Source organism: Struthio camelus, chromosome Z, assembly GCF_040807025.1.
Source record: "Struthio camelus isolate bStrCam1 chromosome Z, bStrCam1.hap1, whole genome shotgun sequence".
Classification (NCBI taxonomy): Eukaryota; Metazoa; Chordata; class Aves; order Struthioniformes; family Struthionidae; genus Struthio; species Struthio camelus.
This window is the reverse complement of record NC_090982.1, coordinates 89,548,285-89,564,114: the sequence shown is the minus strand read 5'-3', so window position 1 is coordinate 89,564,114 and position 15,830 is coordinate 89,548,285. Positions and strand designations below refer to the sequence as shown.

At 45.5% G+C, this 15,830-nt stretch overlaps 1 protein-coding gene across 1 annotated transcript; it reads right to left on the bottom strand.

Moving 5' to 3' along the window:
• Positions 1-5,594: 5,594 nt before the first annotated feature.
• LOC138064589 (signal peptidase complex catalytic subunit SEC11C) lies at positions 5,595-13,037 on the bottom strand. The gene is made up of 6 exons (XM_068927894.1): positions 12,877-13,037; positions 11,308-11,417; positions 9,932-10,081; positions 7,567-7,686; positions 6,225-6,282; positions 5,595-5,809 (listed from the first exon to the last, which is right to left on the bottom strand). Exons 1-6 carry the CDS (start codon positions 12,916-12,918, stop codon positions 5,756-5,758), a joined length of 534 nt encoding a protein of 177 aa, XP_068783995.1. The 5' UTR covers positions 12,919-13,037; the 3' UTR covers positions 5,595-5,755.
• Positions 13,038-15,830: the final 2,793 nt, after the last annotated feature.

Genomic DNA, 15,830 nt, shown 5'->3' with positions numbered 1-15,830 from the left:
CAGGTCGCCACCTCTGCCAGCTCCATCCCGACCTGCCACCACCAGCGCGGGGACCGCGGGAGCCCACCGCCCCCGGCCGCCAGGTCGCCACCTCTGCCAGCTCCATCCCGACCTGCCACCACCAGCACCGGGACCGCGGGAGCCCACCGCCCCCGGCTGCCAGGTCGCCACCTCTGCCAGCTCCATCCCGACCTGCCACCACCAGCACCGGGATCGCAGGAGCCCACCGCCCCCGGCTGCCAGGTCGCCACCTCTGCCAGCTCCATCCCGACCTGCCACCACCAGCACCGGGATCGCAGGAGCCCACCGCCCCCGGCCGCCAGGTCGCCACCTCTGCCAGCTCCATCCCGACCTGCCACCCCCAGCACCGGGACCGCGGGAGCCCACCGCCCCCGGCCGCCAGGTCGCCACCTCTGCCAGCTCCATCCCGACCTGCCACCACCAGCAGCACCACCGTGCCTTCAGGGTCCCAAGGGACGCGCCCAGAATACCAAAAACCCTCCTGCCAAAGTATCATGCGGAGAAACCCAGCGTTACTAAGGTAAAAGGATAAGCTGAGTGCTGTAAGCGCACCGACGCCGAGCACCAGCAGGCGCCCCTAGGAGCCCGACGCAGCCCTCGCGCGCCAGGCCGGCGTTGGGCAGCTCGGGGGCCGAAAGCGCTGCTGGTGCTCCAGCGTGCGCCGAGTTAGCCAGGTCAGGGCTCACCCGTTCAACGCTTTATTCCTTTGACAGGATTGGGCCTTTGGTCTTTTTAAATCTTAACTCACGCCTTTTGCACGAGGAAAACAAAGTCGGTTAAACCCTGAAAACAGCACAAAGCCCTGACTGATAGATGAGGACTCGAAATCATCTCAGCCCTGACAGCGCTACGGTCGATGCTCGCGCCTTTTCTCCCTCGCCTTCTGGGCGACTGTCGGCAGCGGCCTTGGATTGCTGAGCCAGTGAGACAGACTCTGGAAAAACGCGGGATTAACAGAAAAGGCTGGCAAAAACCTGCATCATCTTTCCTCCGATGCATTAAGAAAGAGGCGAGTGCTAAAACATTCCTTGCTAGGTGATAACATTAATATTCAAAGTAATACAAGTATTATTTTAGAAAAGCTCGACTATTCACATCATGCTGACCTGTAAAGCATTTCTCCTGCAAAAAGCACGTGCAGCGTATCTGTGCGCTTGCTTTTTTGTGTGTGAGAAAGAGAGGTGCGATCAGCCAGTTGCAATAGGTTAAGATTGTTTCCTCTCTGCTGAGAAAAAGACTTCGCCTACTACAGTTTAAAAGGTGTCGTGATTACAGGAGGGAAGATTTAACCTGGGGACGGCCTTGGATCTGCAAGACATCCTAAACCCTCAGATAATTTTGTTTATTGCCACAAACTAGAATTTCAGTGACTGACGGTGGGAAACGCTAGCTGAAGAGCGAGCACGTGGGCTGGGAAGGTGCGGAGACGGGTTCAGATGGTGTCCGTCCTGCTGTCGTGCCTCGACGCTTGCCTCGCTCGTCTCTCCCCGCAGAGGGTGGAAGACCCTGGGCCGGCTGGCTCAGGCCTGCGGGAAGGCTCATGGGGATGAGCGATTGCAGATTGCACCCGGCAGCAGCCGAAGAGCCGCGGCACAGCACAACGCGGTGGGTTGCAGGCAGAGACCGGGGAACGTGGCACGCTCGGTGTCAGCTCCGTCGTGGTCTGATCAATCCCAAAGTCTTAATGTTCATTTCATGATGTTAGTGGAGAATTCGTCACCCAGAGGAGCGCGTCGCCGTAGCCTTTGACTTCCCAAGTCCACAGCGACATCGTCCTGACTCCCTCCTTGCGTCCCTTAGCTGTCTGCTCCACTGGGTACACGTTACAGCAAGGACATACTTGTTCTTGAAGCGCCCAGGTGATAAACATGAAGTTACATGCTGCAGCTGGGCAAATCTAACAGGTCACTGCTCCCAAAGGCTAAACCTGCCTCCTTTCTTTGCCTCTGCTCTGCTCCTGGCTCCTTGCTGGTGCTTTGCTGAGCCTGCTCAGCTCGCAAACCCAGCGGACAACTGCTGACTTCTGGCTGGGTTTGCAGGTCACGTTGCCGCCAGTGAACGCGAGAGCTGGCAGAAAGAGACACGACCATGTTGTCTGCACTAGGAGGACTGTCTGATAGACCAGTTTAGCTGGATCACGTGAAGTCACCTTCAAACTTGTTCTCAGCAAGACCAGTAGGAAAAGCTCATAACATTCAGTTACACAACATTTCAAATAGGAAACAGCATTATCTCCATGACTATAATAATATTTAACAGACGTTAAATCATTCAAGCACTGTACAGTGCAATTTACTCACAGCACAAAGAAAACATCCTCCTGATATGCATTTCACTGTCAAAGCTCATTCATCTTTGTTAGCAGGCTGAGAACCGCGAGATTCTGTAGCAGAAGGAAGGGGGGGCGTACGCCGAGCGTTCAGAGCCTTTGCGCTTCTTCCCTCCCTCGTTTCTACTGTAAGGTAGCAAACAAGCAGCCCCAGCTAGCTAGCTAGATTATGAGAAATAGAAACGGTTTGCTTAAAGTAGCTCAGACAATCATGGGAATCCAAGTCACGAACAGAGTCAAAAGCGACCCAACCCCTTAGGTCGTGAGTAGTCTCTAACCTTCCATAGGCAGCCAGCAAAAGAGGCCTGAACGAAGCCGCCAGTAGAGCAAACTAACGTGGTCACAGAATAGGTAAGCTTGCTAGTGATCAACAGAACTACTAGTATGATGAGAAAGAAACTTTGAAACGGTTATGCGATTCCCAAATCCAAAAAACGTCATTTCTCCCACATGAGGGTAGCTGCACCACGTTTTGTCGACCCCGGCATCCGTCTGCCATGAGCAGTTGCAGCAGGTGAGCGCCGAGCCGTTACGAGGCGAGGGGACGCTGCCGCAGGATCCTGCCCAGCATCCAGCAAAGCAGCACCCGGAGGTTAAGGCTTTGTGCACGGCTCTGTACAGCCGTAGGTTATTTTTTGTGGTCCTTTACTTCCTTCTAATGCAGAAATGACAAACGCAGCAGCGTGGCACCCTTCGGCTCCCTAGCTTTGCAACTAAGAATGTTTTCATCTACAGCCGTAACTGTAGAGAGACTCCACAGAGTTCTCCACACGCCACCCCTCTAACTCACGATGTTTAACTGGGATCCCATGAGCCCCCGTTTCATTTTAAGGTCCTCCAAACCCATGGAATAGCCTGCCTGATCTTGAATTCTCACAGCCACCAGCGACAAACTGAGAAAGCAAGGAGCCAGAAACAAAGTCATCGCTAGACAACACTTCTGCACCCGTGAGAAATCTTCACAAGGAAAAGAGGTCCCTCGGAAAAGTTCTTTTCCTCTCAGTACGTTCTTCGCACAAATGGGTTGATCGCCGCATCAGCAGAGACTCCAAATGCCAAAAGGTGGTTTGAGTCTGCGTTTCAGTAGCCCGAGTCTAGCATCTGAGCTACAACTTTGTTGAAGCATGCAGAAAAGCTGAGGGAAGATCAAAACGAGAGACTCAAAAATATCTAAATTAAGTACCAGATCAAAAGAATAACCCGTTTATGGGAATAACCCTCTCACCATGGGGGAAAGAAGCCAGGGGAATCCATCAAGGCTTAGGTCTGCGCCACACTGAAGAACACCCGAGAAACCACAACTTGGGTTTCAACAGCTGCATTTACAGCAGTCCCAGCTTGTGCAATCACTCCTGAAACTTGATGGGAAACTACACAGGCAGGAACTTTTCATGATTCTATGAAAAGATCAAGCGTTACGGCATCTAATCTTAGCAGCTGAAAAAAGCTACTGTGTATCACAGAGGAAAGAGCAGATTACTGCTATGCTTGGACAAATTATTGTACGTGGCTGACCAAAGCTGCTCTGTCGGACGCAGCTAGCACCTCTCTATGCACCCAGCTAAAACGAGGACGACGAAGCGGGCCTGCGCTGTCCTCCAGCGTCTCACCGAACGAGCAGATCTGGCAGCACGGACGGCCGCATACCACCGTTTCACAAGTCAGTTCTACAGATCAAGATTTGTCGAAAAGAGTTTAAAAACAAGACCCAGCACTTTACACCCAAGAACTAAAACCCTTTTTTCTGAGCATGATCCCACATATTTAGATGTTATCTTTCCTTCTCATCACCGATCCATCTTTCCTCAACTTGAGGAAAAACGTCCATGATCGTGTTGACTCTGTCATCTGGGTTAAGCCCAAAACCCCACTCCCAAGATTAGAGCGGATGGTGCCTGCGTGAGGGGAGGGCGGGCACAGGGAGGGAGATATCAATTCCAATTTCAGCAATAAGCAAACAAACACAATCTTACTACCCATACACTGCCTCCAAAAATTAAGTTATTTTTGCTTAACTGTGATAGTACGCTTCCAGGAAGGTTGCATTAAGAATATCTAAGTTATTATGACAAGCCATTTATTATACTCAATTTTATTTCTAAGCAATTTGACACAAAGTCAGTCATTTTTATAATATAGTTTGTTGTGAAAACTGCTTAGGAAGAGACAAAAGAAGTAATATTACTTGGAAAAATTCAGCAGTTGTCTGCCTTTCAGCACTGGTAGTTTCAACAGAAGGGGTGCCATTATTGTAAAATATTATATTTTTGTAGAGGTGAGGGATGACAGAAGAAACAAAACTCCACAGGAAAAAAGCCTCATGCTGTTCCTTATCAAAACTGCAAACCCAAAGCAAGAGAGGAAAACAATTTCTGCTTTGTTGAAGGTACAATATTGACATTTGAAGCCAAGGAGAGAAAAGTCCAGAATTTCACATAAGACAGTTACCAGGTTAAGTTTTAAAATGAAAAATCAATTTTGTGTTTAGCACTCTTCAGCTATCATATGACAGGAGAGAACACCACATTCTCAGGACTGGAATACGAATTATATTTTTCCTTATTGGTAGTAGTATTACCTAAGTGTACTACGGTGCTTTCCATTTAGTGATTTTCAAGCGTTAGTAAATCCCCATAAAATCTTTTTAGTAGCTTTGTGCTGTAGCTGGGAGCACAAAGGCAGAAAGGTTAGTGGCCTGTAATGGCCTGAATTCTAGACACACGGACAGGCCAGACCGCTGAAATCAGGCTGCAAGGTTTTTGTCCCTGTGCCACAAGGGAGCATGTTTCAGACTCTCAGAGAAGACTCTGAGAAGGCTCCAGCTCTCAGCTCTTAACCAGAGTAAAAGTCTCTTTGCTGTCTACTTTTCTCAGACTGTACTGAAACAACTTTCTTTAGGCAAAAGCGTGACTCAACTCCTACAACTCGCTACCTGCTCCAACCCGTATGCTGGGTCCTTGGGGCAGTGAAAAGACCAGGGAGCTCACAGAGGTTAAAAATCACCAAGCAGAAGAACCAACCAAACAGCGGGGAGCAAGCTGGTTCAGCTGCAGTACTGCTAGAGCAAAAAGAGAAACAAGCTTCAAACTACAGCCTCAGGCATCGTCCTCCACGTGCCCAGGAGCGCCCTGCCCGACTTCTGGACAGGGCAGTCGGCGTCTTGCACGCGCCAAGAGCTACTTGAAAGCAGCAACTACTTAAGTTGGTAAATACGCAATTACATAATTAATCAAGAGCCAAAAGCTTTACTTATTAGCTGTACAGTTTATTTAGACAAGACAAAAGTTTGCACGGTTTTGTAAAAGTATACAGAAATTAAAACATCTGAAATATATTATTTTTTTCCAGTATATTTAACTTCATTCTTGGAAAAGTGGCGCTCTCTCACTTTTTTTTTTTTTTTTTTTAGGATTCACGTTTCAGTAGTACATATGCTCCCATTACTGCCAGAAGAGCATACTGCAAAAGAAAATAAAAGACTGATTTTACATTCTCCTCATGGAAACTCTGAAATTACAGTTTCAAAATGCGCTCCTCCAACGTTACACCTTCTAGATGAGTACAAAATTATAAAATTACAGGAATATTTTAATGGGATCATATTTGTTATAAATAAGAATTACAACCGTATAGTCTTAGCTCATTGTATTTTATAAATAAAATGCTTTCAAATGTTTAAAAAAGTTACAAAGTTCTATGTCTATGGACAAGCTTTTTATTTTGGAAGGCCAAAACCCAGCTAATTTTACATTAGGAAACCAAACTGTGGAAGCAAATTTATTAACACATGTATTCTTATATGCACGACTCTTATTAGCTTTACTTGTCATTTTATAGTTTTACATTTCAGTATTCAAAACGTTTGTATACATACCTTAAATTTTGGATAGTCATTCATTATTATAGTTACCATACCAACATAAGGCAAAAATCTGTAATTGACAAAACAGATCAGCATAAAATTAACCCTCAAAAATTACACAAAGATGCTTCAGTATTACTCAATTTTCATTATTTTAGATAACCGATTTCAGAGAAATAAACTTTCAGAGAGACTGCGAGACCTTTAAAGAGCGCGTGTGCTTGACAATGCAAGCTAGGGAGCAAGATCTCAGATTCCACCCTTCTCCCACCAAATAAACACTTTGCTGTGTATTATTTATAGCATTAGAAATATATAAACACCACAGAAGTGGCAAGTAAATACCACCATAGCGAGGGGTACTGGCAAAAGCCTAACATACTGCAACACCGAGGAGTCCGGGAATCAGCGCTTCAGTGTCTCCTGCTGTTCTGGGGCTATCAAAGTCCTACGATCTAATGTGGCAAGAGTTTCAACCTAGCATGAAACATAACTTAGCGTTTAACCTAGCCTACCACAATTAAAGGTTTGGAGGGGCACTTGCTTTGTTTCTTTTTATTTAACTTGAATGCAGGGACAGAATCTAGAAAGCAAGCAAATCAATATTCTTCAAAAAGAAGTATTTGGCACTTTTATGGAAGTTTACCCTAAATCCGTGATAACTCATGCCACTCTTAAATTAGGCAAGAAAAAATACAAGCAAGTACATCACTTGAAACAAGAAGTCCTACCTTCCACTAGGGTTGGCCAGTGACACTAATCTTAGCCTAAGGGACACAGCAGAATTTGCATCAAGTTTCTGACGGCATCGCTAAGTCTCTCAAAGCCCAAAACACACTTTGCCAAGGGCTCTAAGCCAAAGTGTGCCAAATAAGAACCGTGTAAAGCAATCACATCATTTACACTTGCCACTAATGTATCTTTGAAAGGGGAAATAAAAATTTTAATCTAAGAAAAATACACTAACTGAATTAGTTTGAGAAATCTTTAAGACCGACTTTTCATCCCAACTAGGGATGGGACAAAAAGCTCGAACCTTGTATCTTGTGGGATGTAAATATCACTTCCTAGTAATTTCTGGAACAAGGATGATTTGGTTAAACTCTGTATTTATTGGTTAACTATTTATGTTGAAATTTACCATGTTGCAAAAAATTAAGCCCCACTCTCCAAATCAGTGAGAGGACTACAGAAAGCAAAATTTCCAAGTAAATTATTTTCGAATTTCTTAAAGAAAATGGTAATTGAATGATTATCAAACGAGATCTAGTTTGTACCAACACTGGAATTGATTTAAGTTTGAAATTTTCTTTCTATTTTCTTAGAAAGAACATAGATACGTTGCACTACTTACCCTCTTGCTCTTCCAACAACATCTTTCTTCTCTAGCCAGTTCTGACCCTCTTTGTACAAGCCTCTATCATCAACTTCATTATTATCACCTTTAGTCAGAAATTTGATGTTCCCATTTTCTCTAGAAGGCAACGAGGTGATAAACTAACTACCACTTAATTTAAAAACCTCAATTAACATCTACAAAGCACAATGAGGATGAAAAGTACTACAAGATTAGATAACAATGTTTACTTCCAGTCCTGCTTGTCCTGCTTATTTAGCAAACACCATTAAAGCATTAACATTGCAGACTTTACTGACAGAGTCAACAGATTTTAACAAGAGGTGTTTTTTTAAAAACACTCCCAGATTGTCATTTGATGTAAGCAATTATACTCTGAACACCAGAGGAATATTTTCCATCCAGAGCAGGGATGAAACTCCATCAACAAAGCAATATGTGTGGATGAGGAGGAAAAAAAACCCATATCAACCCTGTATTTTCAACAGAACAGAAATGAAATACTGAATAATATTGAGAGAAACAAACAAACAAAAAATTGGATTTACCAAACCTCCAAATGAGTGAGAAAAGTTTTGGGGTTTGGATTTTTTTTTTTTATACAAATTGTTGAATAAGATCCAGTGATGTCATCACACATTAGAGAATGAATTTAGCTGAATTTCAGCAACAAATTTCAGCAAATACAAGGCATATTCTAAATCTTTCTTTAGGACTGGAATTGGTATAACAATATAACGTGTTAAGTAATTTTCTTCTAAGTTTTATGTACTTGTTTAACTCATAATAATTTTTGTTGTTGTTGCCAAAATAAAGCATGATAGGAGTCCTCCTTTTGATGCAGAGAAATCCTGAAGGCCTCTTAAGTGAGCTGCAAAATCTGCATCAAATTCAGTATTTTGACAGTAAGTCTGTACTACAATTTTAGGTTGTTTATTGTTTATCTGTTAAGCAATATAGTGAGTTCCCGGCAAAAGCTCAGTTATAGTTGATATCTATTCATGTGGTAAATAAAAAAAAAAACATAATTGGTCTTTAAATAACATCATGTGGACAAAACACTTTTGTAGGTTTTTCTACTGGATTGTATGGAAAAACCTAAGCGATGCAAATAGTTCAGTAGGTGGCACTCTTCCTCCCACATGAGTAAGTGCTTGTGGCACTCAGGAGAACCAGGCTGCTCCCTCAGAGACACAAAACCGAAGTCCTGGCCTCTCCCAGCCATTAAAAAGGCTCAAAAATCTTTTTGTAGGAATAGAGGTTTTAAACCCTGAACTTAACCAAATCATCACTTTTCCCTACTGTTTCAAACGGAAAAAATATTTTACATTTCATTCTGGACTTCATGTAATTTAAGCACTGCTGTTAGAAGACCTGCCATGTTTCAGCCTCTTTCAAGCACTAGGCATATGGGCAGTTGATGCACATATGACTTTGGTTTGACACTACTATTCAAATAGTTATTAAGTTTACAGTCTTCAAAATGATTTTGCTCCATAAGCTGCTAATTGCAATTAAGGGTATCAGTAAGGAGTTTTTCTGAAAATTGGTTAGGTACTTAAATGAAAAAAACAAGAGGCAGTACTTGGGCATACACATTTGTTTTGAAAAAGTGTTGAAGGACAGACTCCACGTGAAAGATAAACACCTTCAGCTCATTGCTAGGACTTCCCAAGGCACAAATATATCAGTGCTCGCCACATCCAAGTTAAATTGTCACTACGCAGGAGTGGAAAAAAAATTGCCTCTCTTTTGTTTGGGAAGGAAATGTTTATCGTTACAGGTACATGCAATAAAAGTGAAAACAAGTAAACTGCCTGTTGCTTTTGAGTATGAATTATTGTTGGTATTGTCACTAATACACACACAAAAAAATAAGACTCTGAGTCAAACCTCTGTTTTATGGAAAACTGCCATTAGCAAAGGTCACATACTTGTCGGGTTTCATCTACAGTTCTAATTCTGAATCTTCATGTCCTTCTAGAGATTTGTTTCTAGATGTAGCTATTTCTCATAGCCAAACTCCCAGTTCTACAACAGTCACTATGGAAAAGGACTCTGCTCCCATACACATTCCCACTGACTGCAAAAATGGTGCGCACAGCTTGTGTTACTAGGCTCCTCTTTGGTGTAGGTTCACCTACTCTGAACCTGAGCAACTCTGCCGAGAGACGGGAGTCAAGGTCTCAAGAAGCACGGCACGGGACTGCGACCAGTTATGGACTAAGCCTACAGACACGTTTTATCTTACCGCATATCCTCACTTGCCTTTTTCGTAAGATACTACCAAATTAAAATGTAAGTGAAAGTCACAGTGAAGGAAACTATATTTAGAAGCAATGAAAATGCCAAGTTGCATTACTTTTCATGAATTTTGATTACTCTGTGAACTATTGGAATGTCTCTGCCTTCAACTTTAAAAACAACTATTTCACCAGCTCTGATAGGGTCATCATGGAAATTTGTTAAGAACAACAGGTCTCCCCTGTGAAAAGCTGGTTCCATGCTGCCACTGCAAACAAACAGAAAGGGAAAGATTATTGGCATTATGGTAAATGAAAGAAGAACCACAAAAGCAATAAGCATTTAATCCTTACAGATACACTCAAGATTTTAATTGAAATCTGTAGCTTTACCCATTCAATAGCAGTATACAGACATTTGATACGCAGTCCAAACCTCAGTAAGCCCCAGGCTGAGATAGCCTGTGGAACGCTTACCCTACTGCCTCAACAAAATAAAAAAAATAAATGAGCTGTATAGAAAGGTATCAGTATTGTTGCTATGACGGAAGGAACAAAATGAGCCATTCTGGTTAAGATAACCAATCCATTAATGAAAAGCCAAAAGGCATTTCACAAAACAGGAAGTACTGCTCTAAAGAGAAAGGGTTTGACTTACACAAACAAGACTGACGCTTATACCAGTGATTACAGCTCATGATCTGAGAATTCATGCCTTTTTCCAAAGCTAGCCATAATATCTTTTGGTAGCCACCTTTAAGATAGGACTAAAGATCCCATTACTAACTATGTGAACAAACAATTCCCATTAAAATATTATTATTCCTACATTTCCCATATATTCCCTATTGATACACACTGAATCTCAGCATGGCTGAATCTTCCACATATGTTTGTGCTTAACTTTGTGTATTTGACTAGCACTCTGGGGCCTGCAGGACTGGACCTTTATATATCAGAAGATATCATTGAGAAAGAAGCAACGAGTATGTATAATTAACTCATAAAGCAAGTTCTACCATAATACAATCCTAAAATAAATATATACAGGTAAACAAAAAATTAACAGACAGACCTGAAAGTGTTCAGTGCCTTCAGTAAGTGCACTATGTTTCTTTAAAGCTTTTTTTCCAGAGACAACAGAAGTTTCACAGGAATACATATATTTCTATTAAAGCAGAACTGATTTTTTGGAATCTCAATCCCCAAGCAGATAGCAATCTTGGGTAGGCGATATCTATACAACAAGGGAACAGACCTAGACTTTGAAAGGTTTCACATACCCACCGCTTCTATTAACTTCAATGAAAACTAGATTGCGGCTATGAAAGTGGCCTTTGCTAGATGCCCAAAAACAGAGCTAAAAGAAAATAAGTGTTTGAGTACTACTTCAGGTAGGTGACACTCCAAACTCCCAGTCTATTCAAGGGGGAAGGGGAGGAGACAAAAGACAAACTTGGAATATAACCAAAAAAAAGTCTTTACTTTGACTTACCTGAGCACCACAACAATAGGGCTTTCACTTCCAGTAATGACAATCAGCCCTTTCCATATCATAAGGGCAGAAGACACTATCATAGCAAAATTTAAGACTTGGTAATACAGCTGTAAGACATAAACAAGAACAGTGTTTTTAGAAGTTACTGTGCTGTATGCACAACACAGAATTTGGGCACTGTGCATCCCTGAATCACAATCCAGGCTTTTTTACTTATATCATATTCCAGCAGAAGCATCACAGATACAGCAGTACAACTCTGAACACCGTGCTGCAGGATGAAGTTTGAATCCTTAAGTGTACCTCAACCTTGGCTTATGACACCTACGGAATATTATGTTTGCTAGTGCTAGAAGCTAGTGAAGCTAGAAGCTTCACTAGCAAAGACTTTAAAATATGTGAAGCTTTGCAGCAAATGGTTAAATCTATCTTTGATTACACATCCCTGAGTCCTACTTGAGATGATAAGCATTTAAAACACTCGTGAAGAATAATGTAGACTACTACTATAAAGCCAGGATCAGCAAGAGCCTTTGAAGTTTTAATAGTTTTCTTTGTTTAGAGAGAAGAGTTGGGGGGGCAAGAAGAGGGAGGACAGAATGTCATTTTTCTCTTACTACCAGACAGGAACTTCTTATGTGCAAAATCTTGTATCAATGTTTTCAACTCACTTCTGCACCAAAATTCAACTGCTTTACCAACCCTTGCAATAGCGGATATATTTTCTTCCCATCACCTCCTTTTTTTTTTTTTCTTAGCAATATAAAGAGATACTCTGGCACAAAAAGGCCCTGTCCACCTCTGTTTATCATGCGACTCATCTACCTAAAACACAGAACTGTAAATTGTGATACCATCATCCTAGTTTAAGGATCTATTTGCTGGTGTTTTCAGGGATATGATTCACGTAACTTATCAGTGGACAAGCTTTTAAGCTTGCCCTCAACATCTCACCTTTTTTTTTTTTTTTTTTGGAAAATGGTTATGATTGCAACTAAGGAATAAGAAACTTTCAAAGTTTGGAAATCAGGGAGTTTGTCACTAGTCTCGTATTCTTCCTTCCTAATGCTCATCTGTATAACCACCTAGCAAAGGTAAAGTCAGGATACCTATTTCGAGCTATGGGTGTTCAGAAACACCTGCTTGCTCCCACGCGGTATACCTCTGCAATACAACTGATTACTGACAAGCCCGTAAACAACAAGCGGTTTCTCAGACTGAGGCGGGGATCAGGAGCAGCCTGCGCGGTAGGCGCCGTGTCAGCAGCTCCGCAGGGGCGCCGCGGCCGCGCTGGGGCTCGGCCGGACGCGCGGAAGGAGAGGAGGAGCCAGCAGCAGGGCAGCAGCCGCTGACAGCGCGCGGGCGAGGGCGCTCCCGAAGAGCAGAAGTCCTCTGCTTTCTGCGGCCGCGGACGGAGTTACGGGAAACGCCAAAGGAGGCGGCTACCGGCCCCCCCCGCTCCGCCGCCGGCCCCCGCGGGCACCGCGGCCCGGCCCGGCCCCACGGCGGGCGGCGAGCCCGGCCCCGGCCCGACCCCTCGGCGAGCCCCGAGCCGCCGGGCGCTACCTGCCGCTTGTTCATGCGCCGCAGGTCCCCGAAGAGATCCATGACGGAGGCGGGAGCTGCTGGCGCCCGCCGGACGGCGGGACGGGACAGCGCGGGGCGGGGCGCACCCCGGCTGGCGCGGCCACCGCCGCCCGCAACCGAGCGCGGGCGGGGGGGCGGGCGGCCGCGCCGCTCCGCGGGAGCTGTAGTCCCCCCGCTCCCGCCGCGCCGCTCACACCGCAGCGGCACCGCCGCCTCGCGACTACAGCTCCCAGCATGCACCGCGGCAGGGGGGCCTCGAACCCGAGGCCCCTTGCCGCCTGCCCTTGGCGGTGCCCGGCCAGTTTGCTGTCCGACGGGGCTCTCAGGCGGCGCTGAGGCCCCACGAGACGGCCGAACGAGCCAGCCCCATCTGCGGAGCGGCGGAATGGCGGCAGCGGCCTCCCAGCCCGCATCTCTCGGAGCAGGCAGCCGCGGGGGCAGCCCCGCCGGCGGCTGTGGCACCGTGTGCACAGCTCATTGGCGGGCCGGGGCTCAGCGGAGCCGCCCCGCCGTGGCGGCCGGGCCCTGGCGGGAGGCGCCGTCGGCGTTGGGCCGCGGCGGCGGGGCAGGCGGGCGGCGGCTGCTGGACTGCTGGACTGCTGGACTGCTGGACTGCTGGCGGGGCGGCGTTCCGCCGCGGAGCGCGCCTCGGCCGAGACCCGTTTCCAGCGCCGTTTGTGTCAGTCCAAGACGAGCCAGCGGAGGGGCTGGCCGCTGGCGTTGCCCCCTTTGAGCAGCACTGGAAGCGTTTCAGAGCCGGAAGGATGAGTGTCCGGCCAGAGCTGTCCTAGAAGCACAAGAAATCCTCCTGCAGGGCAGAGCGTTTTCCCTTGACCCCATGCATTCAGCTCTTCAAGACATTTCACTGTCTGCCCACCCCATCAAACTAAGAGGTTTTTATAAGCAGGCATCTCTCTGTTGTCTTTAAAAGCTTCTCGGAGCCCTCTGCAGAGCTTCCCTCTGGATGCTCTTTGTTCCTTTTCCCCCCATAAAACGGCCTTCTTTTTTGCTTCTCAGCAGGTCAGGGACTGCAGCTGACCCTGCGGCCCATCGCGTAAGGCCCAGGTGACAGCCAAACCCTCCTCGCTCTTCCCCTTTGCTGATAAGCCGGCCTCCTCAGCGTGTTTCCAGAGCTGCCTTCCTCTGCGAGGTGGGAGAAACCCCCTGCCCTGAGACTTGCAAGACTCTGTTAAGCTGCCTCTGCTATTGCAAAGCCCATTTATCGCCCCGGCTTTTTGTTACTGTGAGCCCCAGTTCTAGAGGACCAGCCCCTTGTTCCCAAGCTCTCTCAGTGCATGGCCGCTTGTCACATCTCCTTTCACAACAGCACTGGCTGCTTCCGTGTAATGCTTGAGACGTGGACCCTCGCATCTGGCACTTGCAAGACAGCTCAGAGAGCTCACGTTGCCTTTATTAGATGAAGTCCTCAGCTTTGCTAGCAGGCCAGGTACATCTCTCTGGAGAGTGATCTACCTTGAAAAGCATTCGAAGCTAGGAAACAGCAATTTACCCCATTAACGCAGGGAAGGACCAAGATCACCTAATTTCAGCAGCAAGCTTTCACCTCAGCGTTTGCTCAAGGGCCACCAAACAGCCCTTGAAAAGAGAAACTCACAACATCGTAGAAAAGCTATACTTTTATTTGGCAGCAGTGCAGTCTCCTCAGCAGTCCTGATGCTTACAGGAATAACTTTGTGCTAATCAGAAAATTTGCTGGCAGCAGTTTGGTTCCTCCGGGGCAGGACAGAGAAAGTTTATACATACAGGTAGTAATTGTAGTCTTCTCTTAGTCCTTTATCACGCAGGAACTGATGTTTGTAAAAAAGTGTGACCTCACAGAAAATGATGAAGGAACTGGATTTGATTTGGTGGTGGCTTCATGGATGTTCCTCTCAGCAGCAATGCCAGATGAAGCAGCTTTGGCCATCATTAGGCTGCCTGTCCTCCTGCCACTGTTGCAGCTGCGCCCTTACAACTGTATGACCATGAAGTGAACTGGATTGAGCTAATCCCTGTAAAAATAATCCTGGGGGAGGAGGGGGTGGAAAGACAGGGAGCATGGACAGGGGAGTATTTCTAAATGGCATTTTCTCCTGAATCTAGGTCATTGCATGGTTTCACAAGCAGACCGGTAACAGTTGGAAATTATCCTCTTTCCATGCAGAAGGATTGACCAGATAGATGATCTTTGGAAGTCTCTTCCAGCTCTGCATTTGAATGATTCCATACATCTAAAGTAACAGCCATCCAAACAGGTCCTTGCCCAGAGCTCATTGACTTCCTAGAATTAGTTCCTCCAAATTGGGGATGGGAGCAGGAGAAAAAAGAACACAGGGAAATTCTACTAGGATAAATAAAAAGGAGCCATTTGTCTGGAGGAATACGGGAAAAATATTTCTATAGATTGTCAAGAAGTTGCTCTGCTGGAACGAGTGACTGAGAGTGCTAGAACTGGCATCAGATCACAAAGAAACCTGTCACTGTATCATGAATGGACAAAGGTGGCAAATGGACACCAGAAAGAAAACTCCAAGGATGCTAGAAAGGCATTATTTTTATAAAATCCTTGGTCTTCTAACCTGATTATTCTTTCAGCGATAGCAGTATTACTTTGCTGACTACACAGGGCTTACTCTTAAGTTTACTTTATTTCAGGTTAGAGTTTTTTCCTTTAAATGCTCAAAAGAGAAAATCAGTATTAAAGCTGATTTTCTGCATTAACCATATATCTAGAGCTTGCATTAAGAAGTGTTTGAGGAATTCTGACACGCAAGGAGAGGCTGAGGGAGATGGGATTGTTTAGCCTTGAGAAGAGAAAGCTCGGGGGGATCTTACCACCATGTATAATACCTGATGGGAGGGAGTGAAAAAGACAGAGCCAGACTCAATGGCAGGACAAGAGGCTCCGGGCACAAACTGAAACACAGGCAATT

Excerpts from the sequence above, each read along its gene's own strand:
- LOC138064589 (XM_068927894.1), bottom strand. The coding sequence starts at position 12,918 with ATGGATCTCTTCGGGGACCTGCGGCGCATGAACAAGCGGCAG. Across the intron at positions 7,687-9,931 it reads GTAATCAAAATTCATGAAAA|AGAAAATGGGAACATCAAAT; the intron begins GTAATGCAACTT and ends GTTGCCTTCTAG. Across the intron at positions 6,283-7,566 it reads GTTGTTGGAAGAGCAAGAGG|ATTTTTGCCTTATGTTGGTA; the intron begins GTAAGTAGTGCA and ends TGTCAATTACAG.